General features: G+C 40.9%; 1 protein-coding gene across 1 annotated transcript in view; it reads right to left on the bottom strand.

Annotated features, from left to right (window-relative positions):
• WASHC5 (WASH complex subunit 5) overlaps window positions 1-26,525 on the bottom strand; it is a 58,570-nt gene extending 32,045 nt beyond the window's left edge. Inside the window, exons 1-11 of the mRNA XM_046642346.1 lie at window positions 26,389-26,525; window positions 21,184-21,490; window positions 20,576-20,721; window positions 19,802-19,886; window positions 18,419-18,519; window positions 16,033-16,225; window positions 13,287-13,439; window positions 11,533-11,646; window positions 9,910-10,081; window positions 5,129-5,256; window positions 1,962-2,091 (exon numbers count right to left, since the gene is read on the bottom strand). Of these exons, the coding sequence (XP_046498302.1) occupies window positions 1,962-2,091; window positions 5,129-5,256; window positions 9,910-10,081; window positions 11,533-11,646; window positions 13,287-13,439; window positions 16,033-16,225; window positions 18,419-18,519; window positions 19,802-19,886; window positions 20,576-20,721; window positions 21,184-21,369 (1,408 nt within the window). The 5' untranslated portion in view covers window positions 21,370-21,490; window positions 26,389-26,525. The remainder of the gene's footprint in view (window positions 1-1,961; window positions 2,092-5,128; window positions 5,257-9,909; window positions 10,082-11,532; window positions 11,647-13,286; window positions 13,440-16,032; window positions 16,226-18,418; window positions 18,520-19,801; window positions 19,887-20,575; window positions 20,722-21,183; window positions 21,491-26,388) is intronic.
• Window positions 26,526-26,569: the final 44 nt, after the last annotated feature.

Genomic DNA, 26,569 nt, shown 5'->3' with positions numbered 1-26,569 from the left:
ATGGGACACAGGTGAAGGATGGGATGCAGATGGAGGATGGGACACAGAGTTAATCAGGGAGAGTCTTCTGGAGAAGTGAAGATGGGTCCCTAGAAGAAGGGACAAACATGAGCAGAGACTTTGGTGCAAAAATGACAAAGGCATGTCTTTGAGGGCCAAGATGTCAGGAGTAGGAAGTATGAGTGGTGAGTCATCGGGAAGTCTGAACAGATTAGATGGTGCCATTTGCATTCACAAATGAGCCAGCATTTCACAAGGCAGAGAAAGGGAAGGGCATGAACATGCTCAGTGTGTCAGGCAAAGCTCTAAATCTCATTGCATTTAATCTTCACAACAATCTATGGAGGGAGGAATTATTCCCCATTTTTCAGATAAGGAAGCTGATGCCCAGAGATATTAAGAATCCTATGCAGGGTTACACAGTTACTAAATGGTAGCACCAGGATTTTCACAACAGTCTGTCCTGGTTCAAAGGCTTTGCTCTTCGCACTGCACCAAGTTGATTTCCTAAAGTATTTGCGTTTTATCAATGGGTTGATTTCACTTTAATAAAAGCACTTAAGGGCTTATAGTCTATGTTATTTCAAAAATTGGCATGAGGAACACTAGTATAATTTTAAAGATTTTTTGCAGGACTGAGGGACAGCTATGGAGTAGGATAAAGAGCACAGGAACTGGAGTCCAAGGCAATGGATTAGATCCAGGCTCTGGACCTCCGTTACCTCCAGCAAGTGAATACATTTTTAAGCTTCAGTTTCCTTATAAATAAAATAAGGATAAAGATGTTTATTTCACAGGGTTGTAAGGATCAAACAAGAAACATTTGTGAAAGTACTTCCTAAGCTAAAATACTCCATATAGCCAGAAAAAGTTTAAGATGTTGTTTTGGAGGACCTCTGAAACAATGCTGGTATTTATTAGAACCTAAAAGAGACTAGAACAGAGATTAATGTGCCCGATTCTAGACAACTAATTTGGTCAGATTGTTACAGGTGGTTCTGTTTTACAGTCACAGTATGGTGACCTGCAAAACATGTTGTCAATTTATATCACATCATTAAGAACCAGTTGACTTTTTCCAACAGGAATCATAATATAATTCGGAAATATATTTCAGACCAACCCCTCAGCAAATCAACAAAAGCCAAATATAGTAATCAGAAGCTCATACCGATCAAAATTAGTAAAGTTGCTTTCTTTAATAAAAAGCTATACTGTTAAGCAATTCTACTGTATAATGAACTTTATTGGAAATGAATTTGATCGTTAAAACAAACATCAAGCATTTAAAAAAATACTTTAATTTGTCATCTTAAAATTCAGCATGATCTTTTGGGGGCATTTTGAAAGGCTCCTATCTATATAAAAATTTGAAGTGATACCATAATTTTCCTATAGATCAAATTTCCTAAAGAGGCAGGAATAAAATCATTAAAGTAAAACGAGCTCCAAGTTTCGAAAACAATCTGCAGGTTCCCTCTTCTGCCACTAGATGGCAGGAGCATCAGTGAAAAAGAACCAAGCAAGACAGAAGACAAGAATCTTAGATGTCATCTATATTAGCAGTTACTAATTTTCTTGGGTGAAGTCTCCGTCTGAGAAGATCATGACAGTTATAGGTCCTTCCCCTCTCCCCTCGAAGGCACATAAGCTGACACATTAGTTTTGTATACTATGGTGAGTGGGAGGGTGGATCATGACTCTACAAAGACTATCTATGAACCAGAGTACAAGAACCCTGGATTTAGCCTAACCTCATATTTCAAAGATAAGAAACCTGAAGAGAGGATATAAGGATTGCTCAAGGGAGCACAAAGCTAGAGGGAGCCAAAACTAAACTTCAGACCTTCGTTAGCAACATCCTAGCAAACGATGACAACATAGCAACTTTTTACTCTGTTGGTTTCCAAGAATGTGTGTGTACATTTCAAATACACTAATATTTCCTCTTCAGCAATTACCATTTTTCTCCACTCTGGTTAGGGGTTTCACTCCCGAAAAAACATCAGCAAGCTCGGTCATCCGCTCAGAGCCCTCCTTCTTGTAATGCTCCCACTTGGCTTGCTTCTCTGAAAGCATGTGCTTGAACATCTGATGAAGAGACAGAAGAGATTTACTTAAGAGAAAATACAGAATAGGCAGTTTATTAAGAAAGCCTTGGTGAAACCAAACTTACTGTAAAAATATGTACTTAAAATTAACATTATCCTGATGCCATCTCTTAAGCCTTATGACTTTATACAAGGTGAGGGGGAAGCGAGATAATCTCTAAGAGTGGTCCTCAGACAAGCATCACCTGGAGCACTTGAAAGTTTTCAGATGCCCAAGTTCCACCTCTGAAGATTTGGGTTCAGGTCTTGGTTAGGCCCAGGAATCAGCATTTTTAATGTGAAATTAAATTTGGTGACCACTGTTTCTAGGCAACAATTTCTATGATTCTAATTCAATTAGTCAGGGAAGGTTGAGTATTATCGTGTCTGACAACTGGAGAATGAACTAAATTACCTACAAAAGTTCTTTCCTGTTTGATTACACAGTAATTCTGTTTATTAATTCAGTCCTTCCTAAAATTTAAATCCTATAAAGAGTTGGGCAGAGGAGAAAATGGTATAACTCAGGGTTGGTTATTTTTTGAAGAAAAAGATTGTCCCTGAGGTAACATCTGTGCAAATCTTCCTCTATTTTGTATGTGGGATGCCACCACAGACAGCATGGCTTGAGAGTGGTGTGTAAGTTCGTGCCCAGGATCTGAACTCGCAAACCCTGAGCCGCCAAAGTGCAGCACACGAACTTACCCACTACACCACTGGGACTGCCCCCTTTTCTTTCTGGAAACAAACTTAAAAAACATATTTAAGGTATCTCACAAAGGTACAGGGTTTATTTCACTGGGCTCTTAAGATGTAAATATGCATGAATACCGATTTTTCTCTTAAGAAATTCTTCATTCATCAGCATCATGAGTACTGAAATGATGAGCAATGCAGTAGGGAGACTCCATCTGCAGGTGAAAGGACCAAAGCTGGGTGGAATTTTGTGGGATCAGAGGAGGCAAAATCTTAGTGATCAGGCAGGATGATTAATCAAAGAAATGGTAAGTAACAGGATGAGGTACAGTGAGAATCATTTATGGAGTCTCCCCTATCTTTTTGAGTGTCTGTGGTCAATCGATGACATCTGACAAAGGAGCAGCAACAAAAATATCACCCTGAGGCCTTCATTACAGACTGAATGGCTCCAAGCCCTTCAAACACTCATTCAGATGAACTCACAGGTTTCATATCTTGTAAGACAGGATTTAGGATGGAGGATGGTCCTTAAATTAGGAGATGCACCTTCATATAAACATTAGAAGCAACACAGGTCCAATTAGTGTGTTTACAGGGGAATCAGAAAGTGATTCTAAAAAAAGGAGTTGAGGTGGGAGGTAGGAGAGAGGAAAATAAGGTTTAAAGAACAAAGCTAAAATTTCAGAAATTCAAATACAGCTGTAGGGGAGGAGGAGAACTCCTGTAACCTCTCTAGGTCCTTCTGGCTGGGCTATGAATCAAATTGACACAAAACAGTGTAACAAATTGACAAATAACAGTAGAAAATCAAACAAAGCTTTGGAACATGTAGATGTGGGAGAAACCCAGGACACTGGGTAACTTGCCCAAATGGCCAAGCTGCCAGCTTCCATATCATCTTCAGCTAAAGACAAAAGAGAATGTTGGGGGTTGGGGGAGTCAGTTATGGGAGATTACCAGAAAAAGCACAGTAAACAAGAGTAAGGTTATTACACTGATTTAAGTCCTGGGTTCCATACTGATAAGAGTTTCTAGAGATAAGGTCATCCCCCCTTCTTTCTGGTGCCAAGAGGGAGACATCTTTACAAATGGAGATTTCCCTTACAAATGTAAATGTATCTTACAAAGGGTGAATTCTACTTTTCAGAGCTTCTCCCTTGTCTGCAGTTTCTTAAAAGTAACACCTAACTGGGAACAGAGTTGGTGTTTACTAATGATTAGCTATTCAGAGGAAAAACTAACATAATTAAAGAGATCAAACAGAGGTAGCATTTCTCTGATCTTGTAAAATTATACCCAGACAAGTCACTGAAAACACTTAGCACATGCGTTAACATTATGTTAACAATCAGCATCTAAATTTTCTGAGCTACTTAACAGGAGAACACAGTGTCCTCACATACCTAGAAGATAAAGACACATCTAGAATACCACTAACCAGACTGAGGCAAGGTGAATAATGGTTCTGAACGGGCAGTGCTGTCTGGAGCTAGTTCCTGGGCCCACCTGATCCAAACTCCTAAGGTTACCATTTACAGAACTGGGACATTCCCAGGCGTCTGCTATTTTTATTAGGCCCATAGAGGCTTCCTGAGGGATAAGACTAACTCCAGAATTTCCTTCAGTGAACGCAAATTCCTTAAAGTCCTTAAGACCACCTTGTTCAAATGTAAATCACCCACCCTTCTTAAGCCCTTTCTGATGTTCTCACAGCTTTTAAGATAAAGACTGAACTTCTGCAAGGCCCAGCATGGGCTGGCTCCCGCCCACCTTTCAACCGCATTTCATACCACCTTCCTCTTGCATTCTCTCCCTTCCAGCCAACTGGCCTTGAAGTGGCCATGCTCTTCCCCACCCAAGAAGACACAGACATATTCTGTTCTCTCCCTGGAATGTTCTCCACCATGCTCGTTATCTTTGTCTTAGCTAATTCTGGCAGGTTCCTTCTCCAGGTCCCTTCAGCAGCTCTTTTCTCTCTTCTCAGGGAAGTCACCAAAGCTAGGACAAGAGCCTTTATTTTAGGTACCCAGAGAACTGGGCTCCTTTCCTTTAGAGCTCATAGCTCAGTTTGGATTTACATTTTCATTAGCATGATGCTCTGATTAACGTCCGCATTCCTCATTATACTGTAACCTCCGCTTCTTCCCGTCACTGTATCCACAATGCCACTAGGCACTAAATCCTTTCAAATGTTCAATCCTGGCCTTTTCCTATAAGAATTGTCTTAGCTAGAATCTACAGCTTGGATCAGAGACATAGCTACTAAATCCTAGTCTTTTAAGAGCTTTTTAAGAATAAAAAAAGTAAGACTTTGGTGACTATTCATTCAATATTTTTACCTCTTTGAGGATAAATTCAAACTGTGCAGTATCCAACAGCAACTGAAAGAGGATCTTGGGATTATACCTAGAGTCTGTTAGAATCTGGTCCTTGATCTGACGAAGGCGTTTGTTGTTTGGGTCACAGGCTACAAACAGGAAGAAAAGAGTTTCCAATTTATTAAATGTGTAGAAAATATCTACGAGACATAAGATGAATTCTTAAATACTTCCCTTCATTTTCTTTAAGCATTTAAAAAGTAATAAGAAAGATGCATATCAATAACACATGGTAAAACAAGTTACAGGAAATCTATGTTATCAGTAAGTGCAATTAAACTGTTAAATATAACAATTGGATCTGACATGAAACGCCATCCCTGATAATATTGTTGAATGAAAAAAGCAAACTCCAGAACAGTGTTTCCAAAGTTTGTGAGCATTTTGGGGTTGGTTTTATTATCCACTGTCCGATACGGATGGCAAGCCTTTGGCACCATTTTATAAGTGACTGGCCTCATTATGTCCCATCTGTTTGGAGTTGCTTTTGGTGTAGGCATTGTTCGCTGCCATTCAATTGAGGACAGGTGTGCAGAAAAGAGTTAACATGGTAGGCCCGAGACTGCTATGGATCGTCAGAAAGGCCTGTTTGCAGGACTGGCCCTTGACTGGCATCTGGGAAGTTGGATTTTGGAAGAGTTCCCACCATTTTGTGAGAAGAATGGCCCACTATGCCTTAACTGTATGAACAATGTGTATGATGAACATCTGCTTTCCTTCTGGGAGTCTGGAATTTTGGTCAGTGCCAGGCAAAGGCTGCCTGTGCTCAGCCCCCCAAAAAAACCCTGGGCACTGAGTTTCTCACGAGCTTCCCTGGTTGGCAACATGTCACGAGTGCTGTCATGACTCATTGCTGGGGGAACTAACACATCCGTGTGACTCCACTGGGATAGGACTCATGGAAGCTTGCGTCTGGTTTCCTCCTGACTTCGCCCCACGTGCCTTTCCCTTCGCTGATTTTGCGCTCTCTCCTTTTCCTGTAATAAATCATAGCCATGCGTACTATTATGCTGAATCTTCCTAGTAAATCATTGAGCCTGGGGTGGTCTTGGGGACCCCCAACACAGCAGGGAAGCGGGGTTATCAACACAAAGATGTAGCACCTCCAAACAGAAAGAACCATTCTGCTCCTTGTAAAGGTCCAAGGGCACAGCAGGCACTCAGATCTTTCTAGACTATCTGCTATTGAGGCCCAGAGATTACGGGAATGAGGCCAGGGTCACAAAGTTGGGCAGTAATTAACCCAGGGATAAAATACCAGATGTCTTGATTCCTTGCTTGGCCTACCAGCTGCCCAGCTAAACTCTTTCAAATAAAATAAAAAAATATGTTAAAAAAGTATATAGCATAAAAAATATTGATATTTGCTGAAATCGGTTTATGAGGTCAATTATTTATGTAAGAAAGAAAAAGAATACAGGATAAGGCAAAAGTATTTACAAGTAAAAGTTACCTAGACTACAAATAAAGTCAAAATAAAAACTTTTAAGAGAGCAAACATTGTCAAAAAGTTGACAGCTGATAGGGTACCACGTCCCGGGTAGTTACTGTAGTATCGCACGGCACATTCCTGCTTTCCTAGCCCTCCCATCAGTGTCTCAGGATGTCTGGCAGGTACGGAATGACCATGTTGAATGAGCACAAGTCGGGGTGTCCTTGGTGCTTCAGTTATGGGGAAGCCTGTGGAGGGCCATTTTATATCTTGATTTCTAAGTTACTCCATCAGAGGAGACTCCTAACAACCTGGAGAAGGGCTCAGTTCTCATGGGAAACTGTAAAGTTCTGATTTGTCATGCATTCTCTACAACTATCTGGGAAGAAATACGTTAGAACTGGTGATACTGATTATACAGAGACAACTTTTTCAGCTTCATATTTGCCTAACTTAAAAAAAAAACAAAATAAAACCCAAACTTATACAGAGTTCCACTTAGCTTTATATTAATTCTAATTCAATAATAAATCTTCTATTATTGTTTTCACTTTTGAATAGGGGGCATCCTTATGCACTAATAAATAACTCCTTAGTATGAATCAGGTTTGTTTCAAGCGTTCTCAGGGCCTGATCCTCTCTCTAAGACCTGACACTCAAGAATTCAGATGCAGAGAAACGAGGGAACAGATCCTAGAACCGTGGTAACCTCAGGGTCAGACTTAAGGAGCCAGCCAGCCCTGCCCACCCAATGTTGGCTCAGAGCGTGTTTCTTCAACAGCCCTAAGGCACTCTAGAAGCATCTTAAGCCTTGGTGAGATGCTCTCAGTGGGTTAATAGGAGGAAATATGAGGAATATGCCTACCTTCCTGCACACCACGACCAAAACACCAGAAAAGCTAAATAAGCAGTTAATTTTCCCATGTATGACTCAACCAGATAGGCAAATTATTTGTTTCTGGTAAATTAGGACCTTGTGCAATCAGGTCAGAAATTGCCAGGCACAGAAATGGAAAACAGATGTGGCTGAAGATAAAAGCACAGAACTCTGGCAAGCCGAGGTTGTCCCCAGCAGGGTCCAAATCCAGGAGACCGCTGGTTCCCAGAACGTAGGCACAGCTGTCAGGCACTGTCATTTGGAAGAGGAAGATGAGGCTGAGTCACTAGAAAACCAAAGTTGGTTTCATGACAGGATAAAGTGAGGGCCTGCATTGTTTACACGCTTGAGAATGTAAGACTGTCGGTAAAGAAGATTATAAGTTGAGTCAACATAGTAAAATCCTCAAATTAGTCCTGGAGTTTAGGTAAAACATAAACTCAATGAATTAAAAACAAATCCATTAGATGGTTAAAAACTTCAGGCACGGTATTCATGGTGTGAGCAAACTAAATTGGAGAGGGATCTTGGCCGTCAAGCAAAATGATGAAAAAAACCCTGGATAGCAGCACTCGTGAGGAAGATTTAAGAAGCTGGAGATTTCTGAAGTGAACCTAGAGACACAGTGTATCTGAAAAACCAAGGAAGTGGTGAAAGTGGTACCTGTCTCAGGGCAGGGTCTCAAGAAAAGTTTGTCGAATGAAAAACAAAAAGCAGGCAGCTTTACAAGGCTGCTTCATGACACAACTCTTAGGGATAGGGCAGGGGTATGTGGCTCTGGATGAGTGAACTCATTAGTTAGTTAATGTTATCAAGCACTTACTGAGTGTAAGGAGCTGTGTCTGCTCTGAACGTGCTCCGGTGCTAGTCCCACCTACGTATTTTTCTACCACTAAACCAAGGGTTTTAAAGTCACAGGCTCATGGACCCTGTGGAGGTGTTTCACACAATCTGTGAAGCTCCCGAACTTGATGGTCAATAGGGCCTCAAAGAGGACCGTGACTCAGAAGAGATTAGGACACAATCTACCTTATTTAAGCTCTCCAGTCCAGCCAGTTCATCAACTCAGTGGCCCATTTTTCCGTACTTCCAAAATCATACCTTTTCTTTCATCATTTGTCCAGTCTAGAATTTCTTCTGCTTTTTGTTTGTGCTTGAGGAAGATTGTCACTGAGCTAACATCTGTGCCAATCTTCCTCTATTTTATGTGGGACGCTGCCACAGCATGGCTTGAAGAGCAGTGTGTAGGTCCGTGCCCAGGATCTGAACCTGTGAACCCCGGGCTGCAGAAATGGAGCATGTGAACTTAACCACTCTGCCACGGGGCAGGCCCCTTCTTCTGCTTTTTACGTCAAAATTTTATCCAGTGTTCGTCAGCTCCTGCCTGCTGTGTGGAGCCGTCCCGGACCACCTCCACCTCTCACCCCAACCAATGTTCTCTCCTGCTGTGGACTCAAATCCCACCAACTGTCTGTTTCACTCATCTAGCTCTTATTTACGGGCTTGGACCTTGTATTAGTCTCCTACTGCTGCTGTAACAAATTACCACAAACTTAGTGGCTTAAAATGAACACAAATGGGGCCAGCCCTGTGGTGTAGTGGTTAAGTTCAGCAGGCGGCAACCCACATATAAACTGGAGGAAGACTGGCACAGAGGTTAGCACAGGGCTAATCTTCCTTGGCCAAAAAAAAAAAAATGAGAGAGACACAAATTTATTCTCTTGTAGTTCCAGAGGTGAGAGATCTGAAATGGGTGTCACTGGGCCAAAATCAAGGTGTCAGCAGAGCTGTGCTCTTCCTGGAGGTTCCAGGTGAAAATCCATTTCTCGTCTTTTTCAGTATTCCTTGGCCTGTGGCCCCTTCTATCTTTAAAGCCAGCAATGGCCTGTCAAGTCTTTTTCATGATACCATTTCTCCAGTTTTCACTCTTCTGCTTCCCTCTTCCTGATTTAAGGACCCTTGTGGTTACACTGAGCCCACTGGGATAATCTCCTTACTTTAAGGTCAACTGGTTAGCAGCGTTAACTCCATCTGCAACCTTAATCCCCCCGCCATGTAATATAACATGCCCACAGGTTCCAGGGACTAGGCCATGGCCATCTCTGGGTGGGTGGGGTGGGGCAGCCTTATTCTGCCTACCACAGACCTGCAGTTACACTTCTTTTATAGGTACACACCTGATCTCTCCAATTTGACCAGCAATAAGTTCCTTGAACATGGGAGATAAATTTCCTCGTATTCCCCAGCACCTAACAATACCCAATGAAGGGGCTGTTCAGTGGGCCACTGACTTGTCCAAGCAGACACAAAAACAATGTAAAAAAGCAATTTGATTCTCATCCAAGGGGTCAACCACTTTGCATCACGAAGTAGATCTGGATCCTGAAAGCCTTGGTACGGAGCGACACAGACAGCCACGCCTTTGCGCACTACCTGAGTCTGCCGTATGCAGCATCAGCCATCGGATGGAGACGTTGCAGTCTCTCAGGCAGTTCAGAAGCTTTGGGATGTTGTCCAGAACCATCTCCTCCCTCAAATAACCTTCCTTCAGAAATTGCTGCACTTGAGCGCGCATTCTTTCACTGACGGTAGCGTATCTGCTTGCCTTTGAAAAGAAGAAACTTGAATTATGTTAAAGAAAAGAGGACTATTTACCTTGAGAGTGGATCACATTCAAATGAATCCCCTGACAAATAATCACATTTCCATATGAGATGAGGAACACGTGGACTACAGTTTATAAGGCTCAAAGGCAAGTGGTTTAGGGGACATTTTTGGAAAGAGCACTGGATTTAGAATTAAAGAGACTAAAATCTGCTTCTGGCCGTGATTCAACATTGCTGTGACTTTGGGTTTAACCTCTGCGTGTTGGTTTCTTCAGATGTAAACTGGAGAAATGGATCAGGTGGTTCCTAGCATCCCTTTTATTCTTAATTTTGATGGAAAAGAAACATCCAAAAAAGGCAAGAAAGGCATAAACTCAATTGTCCATTTTCCCTATTATTATCCACAAAGCAGGCAGAGCAGGGCAGAAACACTCAAAAGATGAGATTTCTACAGATATATGAAAGCTTAACAAAAAATACACCTCAGTGTGTCAAAAGTGAATTTTCACACCTGGCTTCTGGAAATTTGGTCATTCTGCTTCACCTAAAGTAAGAGTTAAATGTTAAACATCATTAACCTAGTCAGGTTAGTTTAAAACTAGCACAAGATGTTTCATCCGAAGACTGAAGAATTCCTTACAACATCACAAACAAGAAAATGTAACTTTAGAAAGGAATTTTAGTAATGAAAAATTAATGCTGTGATCCCAGTAAGCTTGGAAGCGCCACTTTCTCTAATGTCTTTCTAGGAGACATGCCAAAATTGAAATTATTTGATGCATTATTCATGGAATTCAATTTTTTCCATAAAACATGCTGAAGTTCTTTGAGTCAATATTATTCTATCCACACTGGAAACTCAAAACTTGGACAGCCAGGCTGAGGAAGAGAACTGTGCAGAAATATCAAGGATGCTCCCCAGTAAAAAGACTTTATTTTTATTCCTCTGTTTACTCAGGTCTTTCCCTTCTGCCTCATCTTCTCATAGACAGCATTTAGCCACTTAAACTCTACGGAGACGAATGCCTTTAGTCTTGTTGCTTATTTCACACATCAGAAATGATGAATTTAAATTACAGTGACGGGGCACATTGTCCACATTCAGTTGCCATCTTTATCACTCTTTCTACTGATGAAAACATTAAAATTCTAGCTACTGGAGAAAGCAGCTCTGCCCCTAAGCCACCGTCTTTAAGCAAGAGTAAAGGAAGTCAACTGTGGCCACAGGTGTTCACAGGTGTAAGATGTGGCCACATCTTAGAGTGTTCAATATTCCTTAGGACCCACGTCTCTCGTTTACATATACCACGTAAGTTAAAAATCTATAATTATCTATCCTAGTCTACGTGGATATCTTCCAGTTCCAAGGGAAATCTCCTTAGCTCATTTCCTGCCCCACTAAAGCCAGTTGGCTGTTGTTCCAGATTCCTCCCCGATTAGCAGAACCTACCTGTTCTCTGACATTTGAAAGGTCCAGGGTATTGTTTAAAGCAGTTTTGGCAGCTTTGTAAGGTTCCCAAGCATCTGCTAGATTCACGGTGATCCCCATGTAAATACTAATTACCTGAAAGAGAAGACATTCACCCAGTATTTGTTAAATACCTACTCACTTCAAGGGAAGGGCTGGGAAAATAAAAAGCTACAGAAGACATCGCCCACTCCAAGTTTAAATGCCATTCCAATGAAAATCAATGAAAAACCAAGATTTTCCAAACATACAGGTAAGAGTTCTTCCATATGAGCACTATGGACTAAGAGTCACAACGTTGGTATTCATGGGAAAATAACTAAAACAGAGTTTTCCTTTCCCACTGCTGTGTTAGATTCCTAGACGAAGAAAAATGAAAGGGAAAAGGAAAGCTGAGACTTTGACTAGAGCACTGGTTTTCTCAAACATTTTCATCTCAGCCTTTATACTCTTAAAAGTTACTAAAGACTCCAAAGACCTTTTTTAAAAATGTGGGTTACATCTTTCGCTATTTATCAGATTGTGCATTAAAATTGAGAAATTTAAAAAATATTTATCAATTCATTTAAAAAAACAATAAACCCATTACACGCTAATATAAATATTTTTCAATTAAAAAATCAAACTGAAGTTTTCCCAAAAAAATTTGTGAGAAGAGTGGCATTGTTTTATATTGATTCTTTTTAGTATTAAATACAATCTCTCTTTATCTCCATTAATGTTTTTCTTCAAAATTCTCTATGGTGTCATATTAATATTTTCTCACTAGCTTTTTATTGGTTGGCATTTGCCTGGCATATCTTTTATTCCTTTATTTTCAGCGTGCCAGTGTTTTTTTAGGAGTGCATCTTGTAAGTATCACGTAACTGGATTTTGACCTTTCTTCATACTAAAACTGTTCCTGAGTGCAGCATTATGGTCAAAACTTCTTTACTAAGCTTAGGCAAATGAAGCCAGACTAGCAGAGTTTTCCTCTTGGTTGCTCAACTCCTAGCTCATGACTATAATTCATTCATGGATGAGAAGCATCATCTAATTGTAGGCTGTGCTGCTCACCAGTAAAGTTCCTCTTTCAGGTCCCTCATCACCAAGAGTTAATATGACTCAACGGCTGGTAAGAAGTGAAATAAAATCTGCTACCTGAGAATATGATCCAATTCACCATACTTCTTAAAACCTCTACATGCAAAGAAACATTTCATAGATAGTAAGTATGTTGTCAGTTTTATTCCTTTAAAAATTAGTATTTTTAATTGAAACAATGTTTAAAAAGTTACAAGCACATCCCTGCAGTAATGTAAACCCTAATAGCCCCAGCCACATTAGCTTACACACAGATAAAACTTATTATAAAAGTGAAATTCTTGTTCATAAAATGACAACTTAGATGAGTTCTGCTAGCTTAGATTTACAAAACAGGAAATAAACAAATGCATATGTAACTTAGTTGCAATCTCAGGAGCTAAAGCAAGATACATTTTATACATGGTTTACCTTGAGAGTATCCAGCTAAGAAAAGAAAACAAGTACGTTCTCCAGGAAATTGTACTGACTGATTTATTCCTTCATGATATGATTTATAAAATTCTCAATACACTTAAAATAATTTTATGTAAGTGATTTTATATCTCATTACTTACAACATTATGACCTTTGAGCTAAAGGCCAAAAGAATGGAAAAATCAGTTCTCTAACAAGCTTACTGTAGAGAAAAAAAGACTAATAGTAATACTTGCCCAATTATCTGGAAAGTATTTATCCACTATCTCTCTCATTTTTGCTTGATGGGTATGAAGAATGGAAGGTGCAAAGTAGAGAATTACATACAGCATGGCAGCCTGATTGGCCAGGGCTGTGCTGCGATGCTCTGGCAAAGGATACGCTGAGACCTGCAACAGACACGAGAAGGAAGAGGCAGCGGTTGGTAACAATTGAAGCTACATGCACCAAATAAATGATCTAGTCCTAGGACCTGTCAGTCTCTCAAAAGTCCATCTCCTCTGAGGCTCCTGGACACCGGAAGCAATTCTCAGATTGTGGCATTGGTACCCAGGGCCTTCCTTCTTATCCCTAATCACATGATATTCTCTTCCTTCCAGCCTTTGACTCTGCTGCAATTCTAAGTCTTTTCCTTAAAAAAAGAAAAATGTTTTAACTCCACGTCTCCCACTTGTTATCCATTTCTCTTTTTTGTTTTGTTTTGTTTTGAGGAAGATTAGCCCTGAGCTAACTACTGCCAATCCTCCTCTTTTTGCTGAGGAAGACTGGCCCTGAGCTAACATCCATGCCCATCTTCCTCCACTTTACATGTGGGATGCCTACCACAGCATGGCTTTTGCTAAGCAGTGCCATCTCCACACCCAGGATCTGATCCGGCGAACCCTGAGCCGCCGAGAAGCAGAATGTGCAAACTTAACTGCTGCGCCACTGGGCTGGCCCTTAACTGTCCATTTCTATGTCTTTCCCATCACAGATAATCTCTCAGAGCTGACAGATTCCACACTCACTGTTGCTATTTTCTCACTTCCTGTTTATTCTTCAACTCACTGAAATCTGACCTCCACCATCACCTCAAAGGAATTTCCTAAGGTCACTCATAACCACACCATGACCCAATTCAATGGTCTCTTTAGCATGCTCACTTAAATCCTCCGAGGAATGAAATTCTCTCTTCCTTTGCTTTCCCAGGTCCCCCCCTCTCTTCTCAATCTGCTTTGCTGGGGTTCTCCTTCTGCCTGCCTTTTAATTAGCAATAATCGCGCCTTGGAGAAACCTCATTGGCTAGGATACTGCCACTGCGCAAAGCTGTCTGCCTGCCTTTTAAATGCTGGTGTGTCCCAGGGCTCGACCGCCTCATGTATTACGAATCCTTGGCATATCACCTCAAGGACCATAAGCAGACAGGGAGGAAATTATTACAAGGACAGACACAGCAATGCCGCATGGCTCCTGCAGGCAGGAATGTGGCCAGGTCTCTGGAAGGGCCGGGAGCTGCCAACCAGAAAGCCTTCGCTGTTTCTCCACTTGATGTGTTTGCCCAAGTTTTCTCTCTCTCCAAACTGTTCTCCACAACATGGTAGAATGAAGCTGCCCCAAAACTCCAAATTTTGCAAAGTGTGGGTAAACCCATGTCCAGAAACTGTTTCTCAGGCCCAATTCCAAATTACCTGGAGACAGGGAATCTGATCCATCTTGGGTCAACTGACTGCCCCTTGTCCCATAAGCCAGGGATGGGGGAGGTGCAGGGCAGAGAGTAGGGTGGACACACAGCACAACCCACAGCTTAACCCGTGTTAATAAAGGTCACGGGGCAAGGAGAAATTGAAACACAGTGCCTTGAGATGTATAGGAGGCAGAAGGGGTAAAGAGAGGCAGTGAGGGAACGGCATGGGCTCTGAAGTCACATAGACTTGAATTCAAATGATGGTTCTGCTACCTAGTTAGGTGACTGTGTGAAAATTACTTAAGCTCCTCTCTAAGCCTTATTTTTCTCCATAGCAACATGAGGATAATGCTGTCTACTTTGCAAGACTGTTGTGAGGAATAGAGAAAACGGTGTATGAAAAAAACTTATTATGATTCTGGTTCATATTGAATGCTTCATAAATGGCAACAAATATTACAGAGACCTGGGATCTATAGGTAGCCCCTGATTTTGAGTTGTCTTAAACAAAACACAAAACTCTTTCATTTACACTTAACATATTCATACAAAAATCTAACAGGCTACCTAAGGAACTGTACAGAGCAGGGGTGCTCTGTGATAAATGATATCCAGTTACCATAGGTCCAACTCTTTACTCTCTTCCAGTAAGAGAAATACATATAATACATAAAATTATGTTTTCTTCAGGACAATCAAGTCAAAAGTGGTAATCTTCTTTGCTACCCTTTTAAGTAAGTGAATGATATACATACTGTTGAGGACACTGAGACAACTTTCAAATGCTGCAGGGTCTTTACAGCCCTGCTCATTCTGCCCCTTTTGAACTGCCCTTATGTCCCTTTTGTCACCTGTTGCAATCTTGCTGCCCCTGTTATATGCTCCATGCACCCCAGGCTTCCCCTAAGGTAACACTCATCCTGCTTTCCTGTAATTCCTTTAATTGTCTGCCTTCTTTCCTCAGCTACAAGCTCATTAAGGGCAGGAACTGTGGGCTGCCTTCATCAGCATGGATCCCCAGCACCTAGCCCATGGACGGGTACCTAACACATACTTGATAACTATTTCTTAAATGAATGACTAAAAGAAAGCATCTTCTTTCCAAATATAGCTCCGATCCCATCTCCTCCCTGAAACCTCTAATCCTGCCCAAATTAATATCCCTCTTTCATCACCATCCCGTAGCACAGCTCAAAAGGTTTTAAATAGTTTTTAGCTGCTTTCACTCTTTTGAGGAAGACGGGAGGGAAGGAGTAATTGAGGGGGAAAGTGAAATCAGTCTCTTAAACCACTAAGATCTTGATAGATTTAGTCCCCACCTGGTTGTAAATATCATCAGATCTTAGTCGACCAATAACCATGTTGATGAAGGATTCGTTGATAGGCACTCTCTGGAAATAACTCTCGGGATAGTTGGGTGGTCTTTTGGCTCCTGGTTGGCTGGAATAACCTGTACTTCGAAGCAGCTTACAAATATCATCCATATTTGAATCAGCAGAGGATCGGGCAGCACTGAGCCATGTTCAAAATGGAAATAAAGGACCAAACAATTCACACATATTAGAAACTCAAAAGTCCAACACAGCAGAGGAATTTCATCGTGACTTGACTTTATATAGTTTTAGATATGACTGTGGGTCAGTTTATATCCTTAAGATTCAAAATAACATTTTTAAAAAGCTTCTTATAATATGGCAAACTTATAAGATGGGTTCTTATATGTATGTACAGTTTTACATAAAGGTCCACAATCCCTTTTCCAAAATCCTTGAGGCTGGGTTTGTTTCAGAATGCACCATTTTTCAAATATAAGAAAGTAATATGATGCATCAGTCATATACGAAAAATACTCGAGCAGGGTCTCAGTTAGCATTCCATGATCAACACATGTTAATATTTCTGCAGTAAAATGTATGAATATTGACACAAGAGAGATAAATAAAAACCATCTACAGTTTCATGTCTGCTCTGATCAGGTTTTGACTTCAAATGACTTCAGGGCAGACCTGGTTTTGCTGCCAAAGGAGTTACTCTTGTGTGCATATGTGCATGTGCGTATATGCATATAGTTTTTTCAGAGCTGTTTGGATTTCCGAATTGTGGATAAAGAATGTGAACCTGCACTGTTTCATAAATTAAATAATAACTTAAAAAACTCATGTCAACTTAAAGTGGGATATATACCAACTGGTTTTTCTTGGCAAGGTGTCACCTTCTACAGAGATTTCATCAAAACATTTGTGATTTTCAGGGTGGTCTGAATTAGTAATCTCTCAAAGAGACTCAAAGTATCTTAGACTTGAAGATGACCTCCTATTTGATGTAAGAATCTCCTTTACCACAATCCTGACTTGTAACACTTCAGTGTCACTGCAATAATGGATTCTCACTTCTAATGAATTAGCTATTGTCAAAGCTGGGCTTGACAAAGGGACAAAGCTTGATTGTCAAGGCTGGGTTTTATAAGCATACTTTTTATCTTCTTTATGTTATTATTGTTTTTGTTTTCCCAGGTACCTTCAGACATATAGGCAAGGCCATGCAAAGTTCGTTTTTAAAAACATGGATGTAAAAACAGCTCGTGGTCAAAGTGATGTGAATGAATGATGCCTGCTGGTGGACACTCTCCTCATATCCTGATAAAGCTGAAAGGAAACAGGCTAGTTGAGGAGCCTTAGATTAATTTACTGCTGAGGAGACAGCAGTACCAGGTGTCAGTGAAAACATAATGTCCCCAGCAATCCCCTCTCTGTTGAGGATCTGCCTGTTTGCCCTATTTATTTTGTCTTAATTTGTAAGCTTGAAAACGTTAATTCTAGTCCCCACGTCTTTAGCCAAAGCTCCGAATTGACTCCTGTTTACTGACTGTACCTTCCCTGAATCTTGATGATTTCTGACACTGATCTCATATCCACTTTGACTCATTAATTCAACAAATTGAAACCTATGTGCTAGGTACTAGAATTAGAGAGTTAGTTAAGGTGGATTCTGTTTTTTAAGACCTTACTTTAAATAAATATCAAATTGCTATGATGTACACTTGAAACTAAAAGGATACTGTATGTCAATTATACTTCCAAAAAAAAAGAGACTCTGCTTCTTGGAGAGTCACAGCCCTGTACAGACATACGTAATACACGATTGTGACGTGTGCTGTTGTTTGTTTTATCTTTGTCTCTATATAAATATGGGTGAGAATTCACTTTCAACCTGACCATGAGTGATAACTTTTCAAAGTCATCAACTTGAAAATGACAACAAGAAAGTCCTTCATTTCCTTACATCTGTCAAGGGGTGATATTTGAAAACTTAAAACAAAAACAAAATGAAAAAACAAAAAAGAAAAAAGAACATTCATTAGACTTTCGAAATTCCCAAATTTAACTTTAAGGTCAAGAAAGTTCAGAATCCTTTTTTGAAAAACTGATACCATCATGGACATGATAATCTGTATCTCTCTAATAATCTATAATCTGCATATTATTTTATATATAATACACAGATTATATGGTATACAAGCTACTATGATGATGATATAAAATATAGAGTGATTGTTATATTTCTACATTATGTTCAGGAGAGATAAGAATCTAATACTTTTGCATTCTAGATCATACTGCTGCTGTTCACAATCAAAGTAGTATGGAAACCTACACTGCATTTTACCAAGAGCAGTGCTTTTGGAGGGTCCTAGCCCAGGGATACCTGTATCGATAGTAAGAAACCAACATTCTCTCTCTGACTTCTCCGTCAATCTTCTGGTCGATGACCAGCAGCATAACTCCATACAAGTACAGCGCTTCACACTACAAAGAGAAAAAGATAACGGCCAAATTCGGTGTTCGCGTTCTGATGGAGCAAAGCTGAAAATGGTTAAAAAGATTATGTTGCTCCCATTCCTCCCAAAAGCTTTATATTACAAGGAGAACGCAAGGTTTCCCCAAAGGGCTCTCACCTTCTGTGGAGAACGGATTTTGAAAAGTTTATGCGAGATAAATTTTAATTCATAGTGATTATCTTTCAGTTGGCCTATTTTTGGTATTTTGCTTAAGACACCAAAATGGAATCCCAATATTATGAATACCTCTTCGTCATAAAGTCATTCACTTATTTAACAAACATTTCTTAAGTTATCACTATGTACTAGTACCAGGCTAGATGTTTGGGATGCAAAAGATAAAGAAGACAGGATTCTTACACTAAGGAGGATTAGTCTCCACAATCTTTTTTTTTGAGGAAGATTAGCTGTGAGCTAACATCTGCCACTAATCCTCCTCTTTTTGCTGAGGAAGACTGGCTCTGAGCTAACATCTGTGCCCATCTTCCTCTACTTTATATGTGGGACGCCTACCACAGCATGGCCTGACATGCGGTGCCATGTTCGCAGCTGGGATCCCAATTGGCAAACCCCGGGCCATGGAAGCAGAAGGGGCGAACTTAACTGTTGTGCGACCTGGCTGGCCCCTCCACATAATCTTTATTCACTTGTAATTCTGCTTGAAGTCAACTATGTGCTAAATTCAGATATAGACCTGCCAGCTAGAAGATAATTATCAGCTCATTTTGCTTCTCTTTAAAGAAGGGTACTCTATGTAGCCAGCCCTGGTGGCCTGGTGGTTAAGATTCTCTCACTGCAACAGCTGGGTTTGTTTCCTGGTCAGAGAATCACACCATCCATCTGTCAGTTGTCATACTGTGGTGGCTGCGTTTTTCTGTGATGCTGAAAGCTATGCCTTGATATCTCAAATATCAGCAGGGTCACCCATGGTGGACAGGTTTCAGCGGAGCTTCCAGACTAAGACAGACCAGGAAGAAGGACCTGGCCACCCTCTTCTAAAAACATTGGCGAGGAAAACTCTATGAATAGCAGCAGAACATTGTCTGATATAGCACCAGAAGGTGAGAGGATGGTGCAAAAAGACCGGGCAGGGTTCCACTCTGCTGTACACAAGGTTGATAGGAGTTGGAATCAACTCTACGGCACTAACAACAACCAACCTTGTATGCATTTGTTGTGCGTTACAGGAAAAAAAGTGTCGCTAAGTTTGACATTCTTGCGTTTCTCTTTTAAATGGTCACTATTCTTACCAGAAGTTGTTTTCCATCTTCATTCAGGAGCACAGTTTCTAAGGTGTGCTGAATATAAACACCTTCATTGAGATCATCTAGATATCTAGAAATAAAACCCCAGAGCAAGCTATTCATTGACAATGAAAACTTTAACATCTTTGAAGAAGGAAAGTAAAGATTTTTAAAAGATAAAGCAAGATAGCAGACATTCTGGCCTTCAAATAGTTTGTGGCCCTTCATGTTCTTAAGAATAGCCTTGTAAGCTGGAATTCATAGTGATCAGGAGCACAGGCTGATATTTATGGTTATTCTGAGTGAAAGGAATATTCCCTCGTCCTGATTTATGAATTGCAAATATGAGTGATGGCATAAGAATATGGAATAGTTAGTTTAACAGCTAATGAGTAATGAATTCTTAAGGGCTGGAAAGAAGAGAATATTGCATGCTTAGGGATAAGAAGGAAGGCTATGGTCACCAGTGCTACAAAAATAAGTTCCTTTTTTTTCACTTCTCATATAAAATATACTAGAATGTGATCACAAACTACAGGACTGAGAGCCATACCACTTAGCATAAACCAAGAGTATTATCATACTTCACAAGAACAGGAAGTTATACTAACACTCTAAAATACTCAAGATGACTACCACCACAGGAAGGGAAAGACAATTATGCACGGTATAAGCTCGTAAATTTTGCAGTAACTCAAGAAGTGGTACATGTTCCAGTATGTCCCTTTTCCCTCTCCACTATTTTCTATCAGAATAAGCTATTACTAAATTAGTCAATACCTGTTCAAGTCTACAATATATTTATGCACACTTTGAAATGCTAAATAAAATCTGGTCACAATTTCTATGTTGTTTTCACGAAATTCTTCATCTAAATCCTGTAGCTCTGGCTTAGCTTCCAGTTTGCTTTCCCATAACTCTGGACCCTAAGAAGAAAAACACATTTATGTGAAACGTCAACAAAAGCATACTTGTTGGTAACAATTTATAAATAGTCTTTTCAAAATTTGTTCTTATGCCTTTAAAGAGATATCAAAAATTGAAAGCAGAGCAACAGAAAGTAATGAAGATAACAGAAGCCTGGATATAAAATCTCTTTGAAAGAAATGAGTTTGACTTGCAATCATGATTAGCATGCTTTTAAGTGTGGGGTACTCTGATGTGAAATATATTATACCAAAGTTATCTTTTTTTAATTTGATTCTATTGTATTAGGGCCTCCACATAACATCTTTATATTATTTCCAAGTTAGTTAGCTGATATGAAATTTGGTTTCCTCTTTAACCCTCTCTCCATAATTATTTAACCTCTCAGAGTCTCATGGTTCCCAGAGAAAGCATGCTTTTGTAGAAAAGACAGCCATAAAAATGCTGGAGAGGAGGATTACCTTAAAATAGCTGAAATCAAATATGATATCTCCATATTTCTGTTGATCAGCTCGGTCTTTTAACCTGAATACAGCAGGAATAAATTCAGAGAGCCTCAAAAGTTCAGCAATGATGGCATTGCCACAGGAAACAATCCTTAGGATGGCTTGGCCACAAAGGTTGTTGTCAGCCAGGAAGTCCAACATCGTGAGGATGACCAACTACCCCACGCCTGCAGGTGGAATGCTTAACTGGCTTCAGAGCTGGGGTCTGTAAATCATTAGATGAAAGCAGGTCTGCTGATAGATTGGCTGCTCCATTAAAAAACCTGCATCCAAAACAAAGAAAAAAGAAAACCTCTATTTCTTAAGGAAGCATGTGAAACACATATACAATATTTTTCTCCCGAACTCACTAAAAAAAAAAAGTTAAAAAGAATGAGTTCTGATATGGGGCGGGGGGGCATTTATTTGCCACTCTCCATGTTTTCCGTGTGGAGGAACTTTGCTAAATTAACACTTTTGGCTTCTTTCTCAACCCTTTATTTACTTCCCTCCATGAGAAAAGACCCGATGTAGCTGATCTCTGAGCTTGGAAGAAGGAATCATTGGGCATGTGTGGATCCAACATGCCCTAAATTGGGCACTGATTATTAAATTTTCCATATCAGAACTGTGTCATTTGTTTCGCCTTTGGGAAAAGATAACTATGTCCTAAGATCTACTTGAATTAGGTGAAGGAACAAGCTTTAAAAATGTTTTTCTCATATGTCAAGTAAAGGACGTCCTTGTTATCAAGGCTAATACATGCCCGAGAAACGCTACAGAGTGATTCCTAAGTGAGGACAAGCATTTCATACTGCGCACTGGAAAAGTCCTAATTAGGAATGTATCTTGAAACAATATACTTAAAACTTCTGAAAGTAAGTTTTACACTTAATGAAATTTAGAGTAAAACTGTAACAACTAGGTACTAATTCAACGGACACATCAAGAATGAGTCAAAGTTGATTTCATCAAATTGTGATTTTTTGGTAATACAGTATTTTATACTTCATAGTGGACTTTCACAGTATCATCTTTAAAAAGTAATTTTTGCAAAAAAATTTCAAGGCATCATTCATTTCCCCAAATGATGGGGAAAGTCCTCTCTCAATTGTTTTTCAAGTCATTATCTTTGAAGTGTTAATTGTTTCGTTAGCTTTTTTGCACTTCTCTCCCCATGTTGTCACAAATGGCCAGATTTCATCATTTCTTATGGCTGAGTAGTATTCCATTATGTATATATACCACATCTTCTTTATCGACAGGAGTATCTGAACGACGACCAATCTCACAAATGGTCAGCTCACTAAAATTTTTACGTCAATGCCAACTTATGCTTTCATATGTAATCTCCTAGCTACAGGAACTCCAATAATGAACGATAAAATAATGAGGACTTCACTGTACATAAAACTAGAAAGTAGAAAGACTCAGGACAGGAGAAGGTTTCCTTTGCAGCCACAGCAAAGCATTCCTCAAGGTTTGTCACCTATTTTTAAAGTTCACTCACGCTATGAACTACCTAGTGTAGTTATCTATTACCCGGAAACTTTGTGTGACCCTTAAGGGTTTTCTTCTTTCCTTTTGGAAGTCTCTATCATTAATTCAATATTTAGAAATGTCTTAATTTACTGCGATGTGACGGCAGCAACTGTTGGCTCTACAATTCCTACCCTCCTCCTCCGTTCTTACTATAGAGGACCAAATAGTCAGATCCTTACTTTCCCACCTCCCCTGGAGCTAGCTTAGACATGTGACTCAGTTTTGACCAATGAAATATAAGAGGAAGTCTATGGTAGAGCTTCTAGGAAATATTTTTTTCCTCCTGCTACAAGGAGAAAGGCACGTGAAGAGAAATTTCTCTCTTTGGCCTGGCTATCCCTTTTTCTTGCCTTTAAATGTGGTTCAACGAACATTTCATGCCTGAAGCTGCAGTAGCCACCCTGAGACCATTAGGTGAGAAGCCTAAGAGAAAAAAAAAATAGCCCAGAACCTACAGATTGTGGTGTGGAAAGACAGAAAGAATCTAAATTCTTGTTGATGTTACTGATCTGCTGATTCAACTGTGGGACTACCTACCTCTGTAATCCTTGTTCAATGAACTGTTTTTCTGGTTTGCCCACTGATAACTGGGTTTTCGATTATTTGCCGGTGAAAGCATTCCTAAAGACACAGATTCATTTATTCAACAAATACTTGCCCAGTGCCTACTATGTGCTGAGTGCTGTTTTAGGACCTGAGGATATCACACAGTGAACAGAACTAAAGACCCTGCTCTCATGAAGCCACATGCTATTTGGAGTGGGAGAGAGAGAAACAAACTTGTTATATATCAGGCTGCGGTAATTGCTGTGAAGAAAAAGCAGGACAAAGGGATGGAGTGTGTGCTCTTGTACACAGAGTAGTTTGTGCAAGCCTCTCTGATAAGATTATATTTGAGCAGGGGTCAGAAGGAAGTGAGGGAGCAAGAAGCAGGGGCACCTGAGTGTGGTCAGTAGGACCTAAGCTGGCCCCCGATGACCTCCACCTCCTCCACCTCCTTATTCGTGCCCTGTGTAGGCCCCTTCCCTTGAGTGTGCCTTACTGACTCCCTTCTAAGGACAGGATATGGCACACGTGAAAGATATCACTTCCAAGATTAGATTGCAAAAAGACTGTGACTTCTGGCTTGGGCACCCTCTCTAGCTTGTTTGTCCTGGGGGAAGCAAGTTGTCTCGTTGTGAGAGAGCCCTATGAAGGAGCCCATGTGACAAGGGATGCAGAAGCCTGCCAAAAACCACTCGAGTAAGCTTGAAAATGGATCCCCAAAACCCCAGTTGAGTCTTCAGGTAAGACAACAGCTCCTGTTCGCAGCTTGACTGCAACCTCCCAAGAGACCCTGAGCCAAAGGGACCCAGCTAAACTATACCCCTGATTTCTAATCACAGAAACTATAAGATAATAGATGTTTATTGTCTTAAGCCACTAGGTTTTTGGGTAGTTTGCTATTTTATAGTAGATAATGATCTTGGAGAAAGGCATTCCAGGCAGAGGTTACAAGTAAGTGCAAAGACCCCAGGGCAGACATGTGCCAGATGCACTTAGGGAATAGCAAAGTGGCTGATGTGGCTGGTGCAGAGTGAGCAAGGGATAGAAGCAGAGGTCAAGGGAGGTGATGGGGTTGGGTCTGACAGGGGCTGAGAAGCCACTACAGTTGTCTAGAACTCTCTCTAATGAAGGTATGCTATAAAACACATTAAGGCATAAATTAACAAGTTCTTAGTTTTCCCTGTGATGCTTGCCACATTGATCTCTAACAGGCTAAATTTCAGATAATTTCATTCCATTTTTTCCATTGATCTCATTTGGCTTGGAAAGTGGGAGAAGAAAAGGGGAAAAATAACAAACAATAGGCTAAAAAGCCACCTGCTGAGGTCCTCTGAAGACCACCAAACTAACCCAGGTCTCAGCAGGATGAAACCCTAGACTCAGCTGAGAGGAGGGCAAGCTATGATTAACAGGTCTAACTGCTTCCAGATTTTAGATACCAGTATAGGACAGACAATGGGGCCCTGGAGGAAACAGCTTAAAGCAATGCAACGTTACCTGCCTTCTTCCGCAACAAACAGACGGACAGATACACTCAGCACCTGCATGCTCAGGTCAGGGAAGCTTAGATCTCCGATAATATAAGTCAAGACTTTGGTGTGTCCATCTCTTATTTTAATCCTTAAATCCTTACCCTAGAGTTACACTGAGGGAAACTTTCAAAATATTATTTGGCTAGAGTATTTGATAAATAGCCCCACTGTTGGCAGAAAAACTAGCCCTAAGGAACAGAATCTAAGAACCATCATTAAAGATGCTTAATCATGTTGCTGCAATCTCAGAGGTGGGTGGCTTTACAGAAGGTAGTAAGACTGAGCTGAGCTTTAAAAAAAATCACTCTAAAATGAGGTGCAAATAAACACTGAAGAAGCTATATTAAATCTTCCTCCTAGAGGTCCTCTTGGTGCTAGAGATGAAGAAAATTCATAAAGACCAATTTTTTCAATATAGGCTGTATTACTTCTTGGCATAAAATGAAGCCAGAGACCTCCATTTCCTAATTTTCTTTTACAAGGCATCCAGAAAAGCGGCCATATCTTTATTTTCAAGAATTTGGTATGGAATTGTGGTTTTCAGTTTGGAAAGTAATCCTGGACCAAGGACAATATGCTTTCAAGAATGAAGCATGGCACCATTACACCAATTACCCAATGAGTACAGAACCAAATTCGGAAGGAAATAAGTTGTCCTGGGACAAACCACTGTTTACCCGACTCAGACGTCAGAAGAAGATGGGTCTATTTTTATCCTTTCATAAAACCTCAGTTCCATAAAGAAGGAAGCACTGGCCTCCACAAATCCATTAGCAGGAACAAAATATAATGATTGTTGATCAAGATAAAAGTGACCAGCATCTCTTTTCCAGAAAAGTTCTGAAATGAGTCACTATAATCTGATTCATGAATCCTGGGAAAGACAAGGAAAACCGGAAGGTGTTCCTCGTTGGGGGCAGAGGCAGTAAAACCTCTCCCACCCACTCTCACCCCCATCACCTCTATGGGAGGGAGCTCCGTGCACTTGGAATCAGGAGACCCTGTTCCCTTATGGGCTCTGTGAGGTGTTTTTTTTTCTTTTTACTATGAGACCATAGTCAAATCAGGACCCTCAGAACATTTTTTCGAAATGCAAAGGACTTTGGCACCAGCACGTCAAAGGTGAGGGAATTAAGGTGCAGAGAAGAGCAATGACTTCCTCAAACTCAAAGCCCACGGCAGAACTCGAATGAAAACCCAGGTCCGTCAGAATGTAAAAGCGCTCACTAACCACTCCGTTTTCTCGAGAGTAAACGGAGGAACACGAAGGTCCACACAGCATTGCTCCTGGAGACTTGGAAGGATCAGATGCGGGCCAAGCATCTGAACATGCCTTCCTAAAGCGCCAAAGTGGCGTGGAAAATTATTTCCATCTAAGTGGAGATGAAGAGCCTGGACTGCAGCCCCAGCCCCAGAAGTCCCTCAGTCCTCCCTGCCAGGCTCCCCCATCCAGACCCCACCCCAAGCGGCAGATGCCCGCGGGGCCAGCGCGGCCCAGCCCCGGGACGGGGGAGGGGAGAGTGATGTGAAAGGAGTGGGCGAGCGCACCCCGCCCGGACTCACCTGTCACCCGGGCCGCGCCAGGGCGCAAGCGCAAGGCCGGCGATCGCGCGCGGGGTCAGCCCCCGAGTCCCCACCCTTCCCGCTCCGCAGGGGTCTCCTTCTACCTCCAGCCCGGGATCGTGAGCCGGCCAGAACCCGGCTTCCGCCCCTGGCTCCCCCGGCCGTCACATGACCAAAGG

The sequence above is a fragment of the Equus quagga genome, chromosome 16, assembly GCF_021613505.1.
Source record: "Equus quagga isolate Etosha38 chromosome 16, UCLA_HA_Equagga_1.0, whole genome shotgun sequence".
NCBI lineage: Eukaryota > Metazoa > Chordata > Mammalia > Perissodactyla > Equidae > Equus > Equus quagga.
The sequence above is the reverse complement of the archived record's forward strand: the minus strand, read 5'-3'. Positions and strand labels throughout refer to the sequence as shown.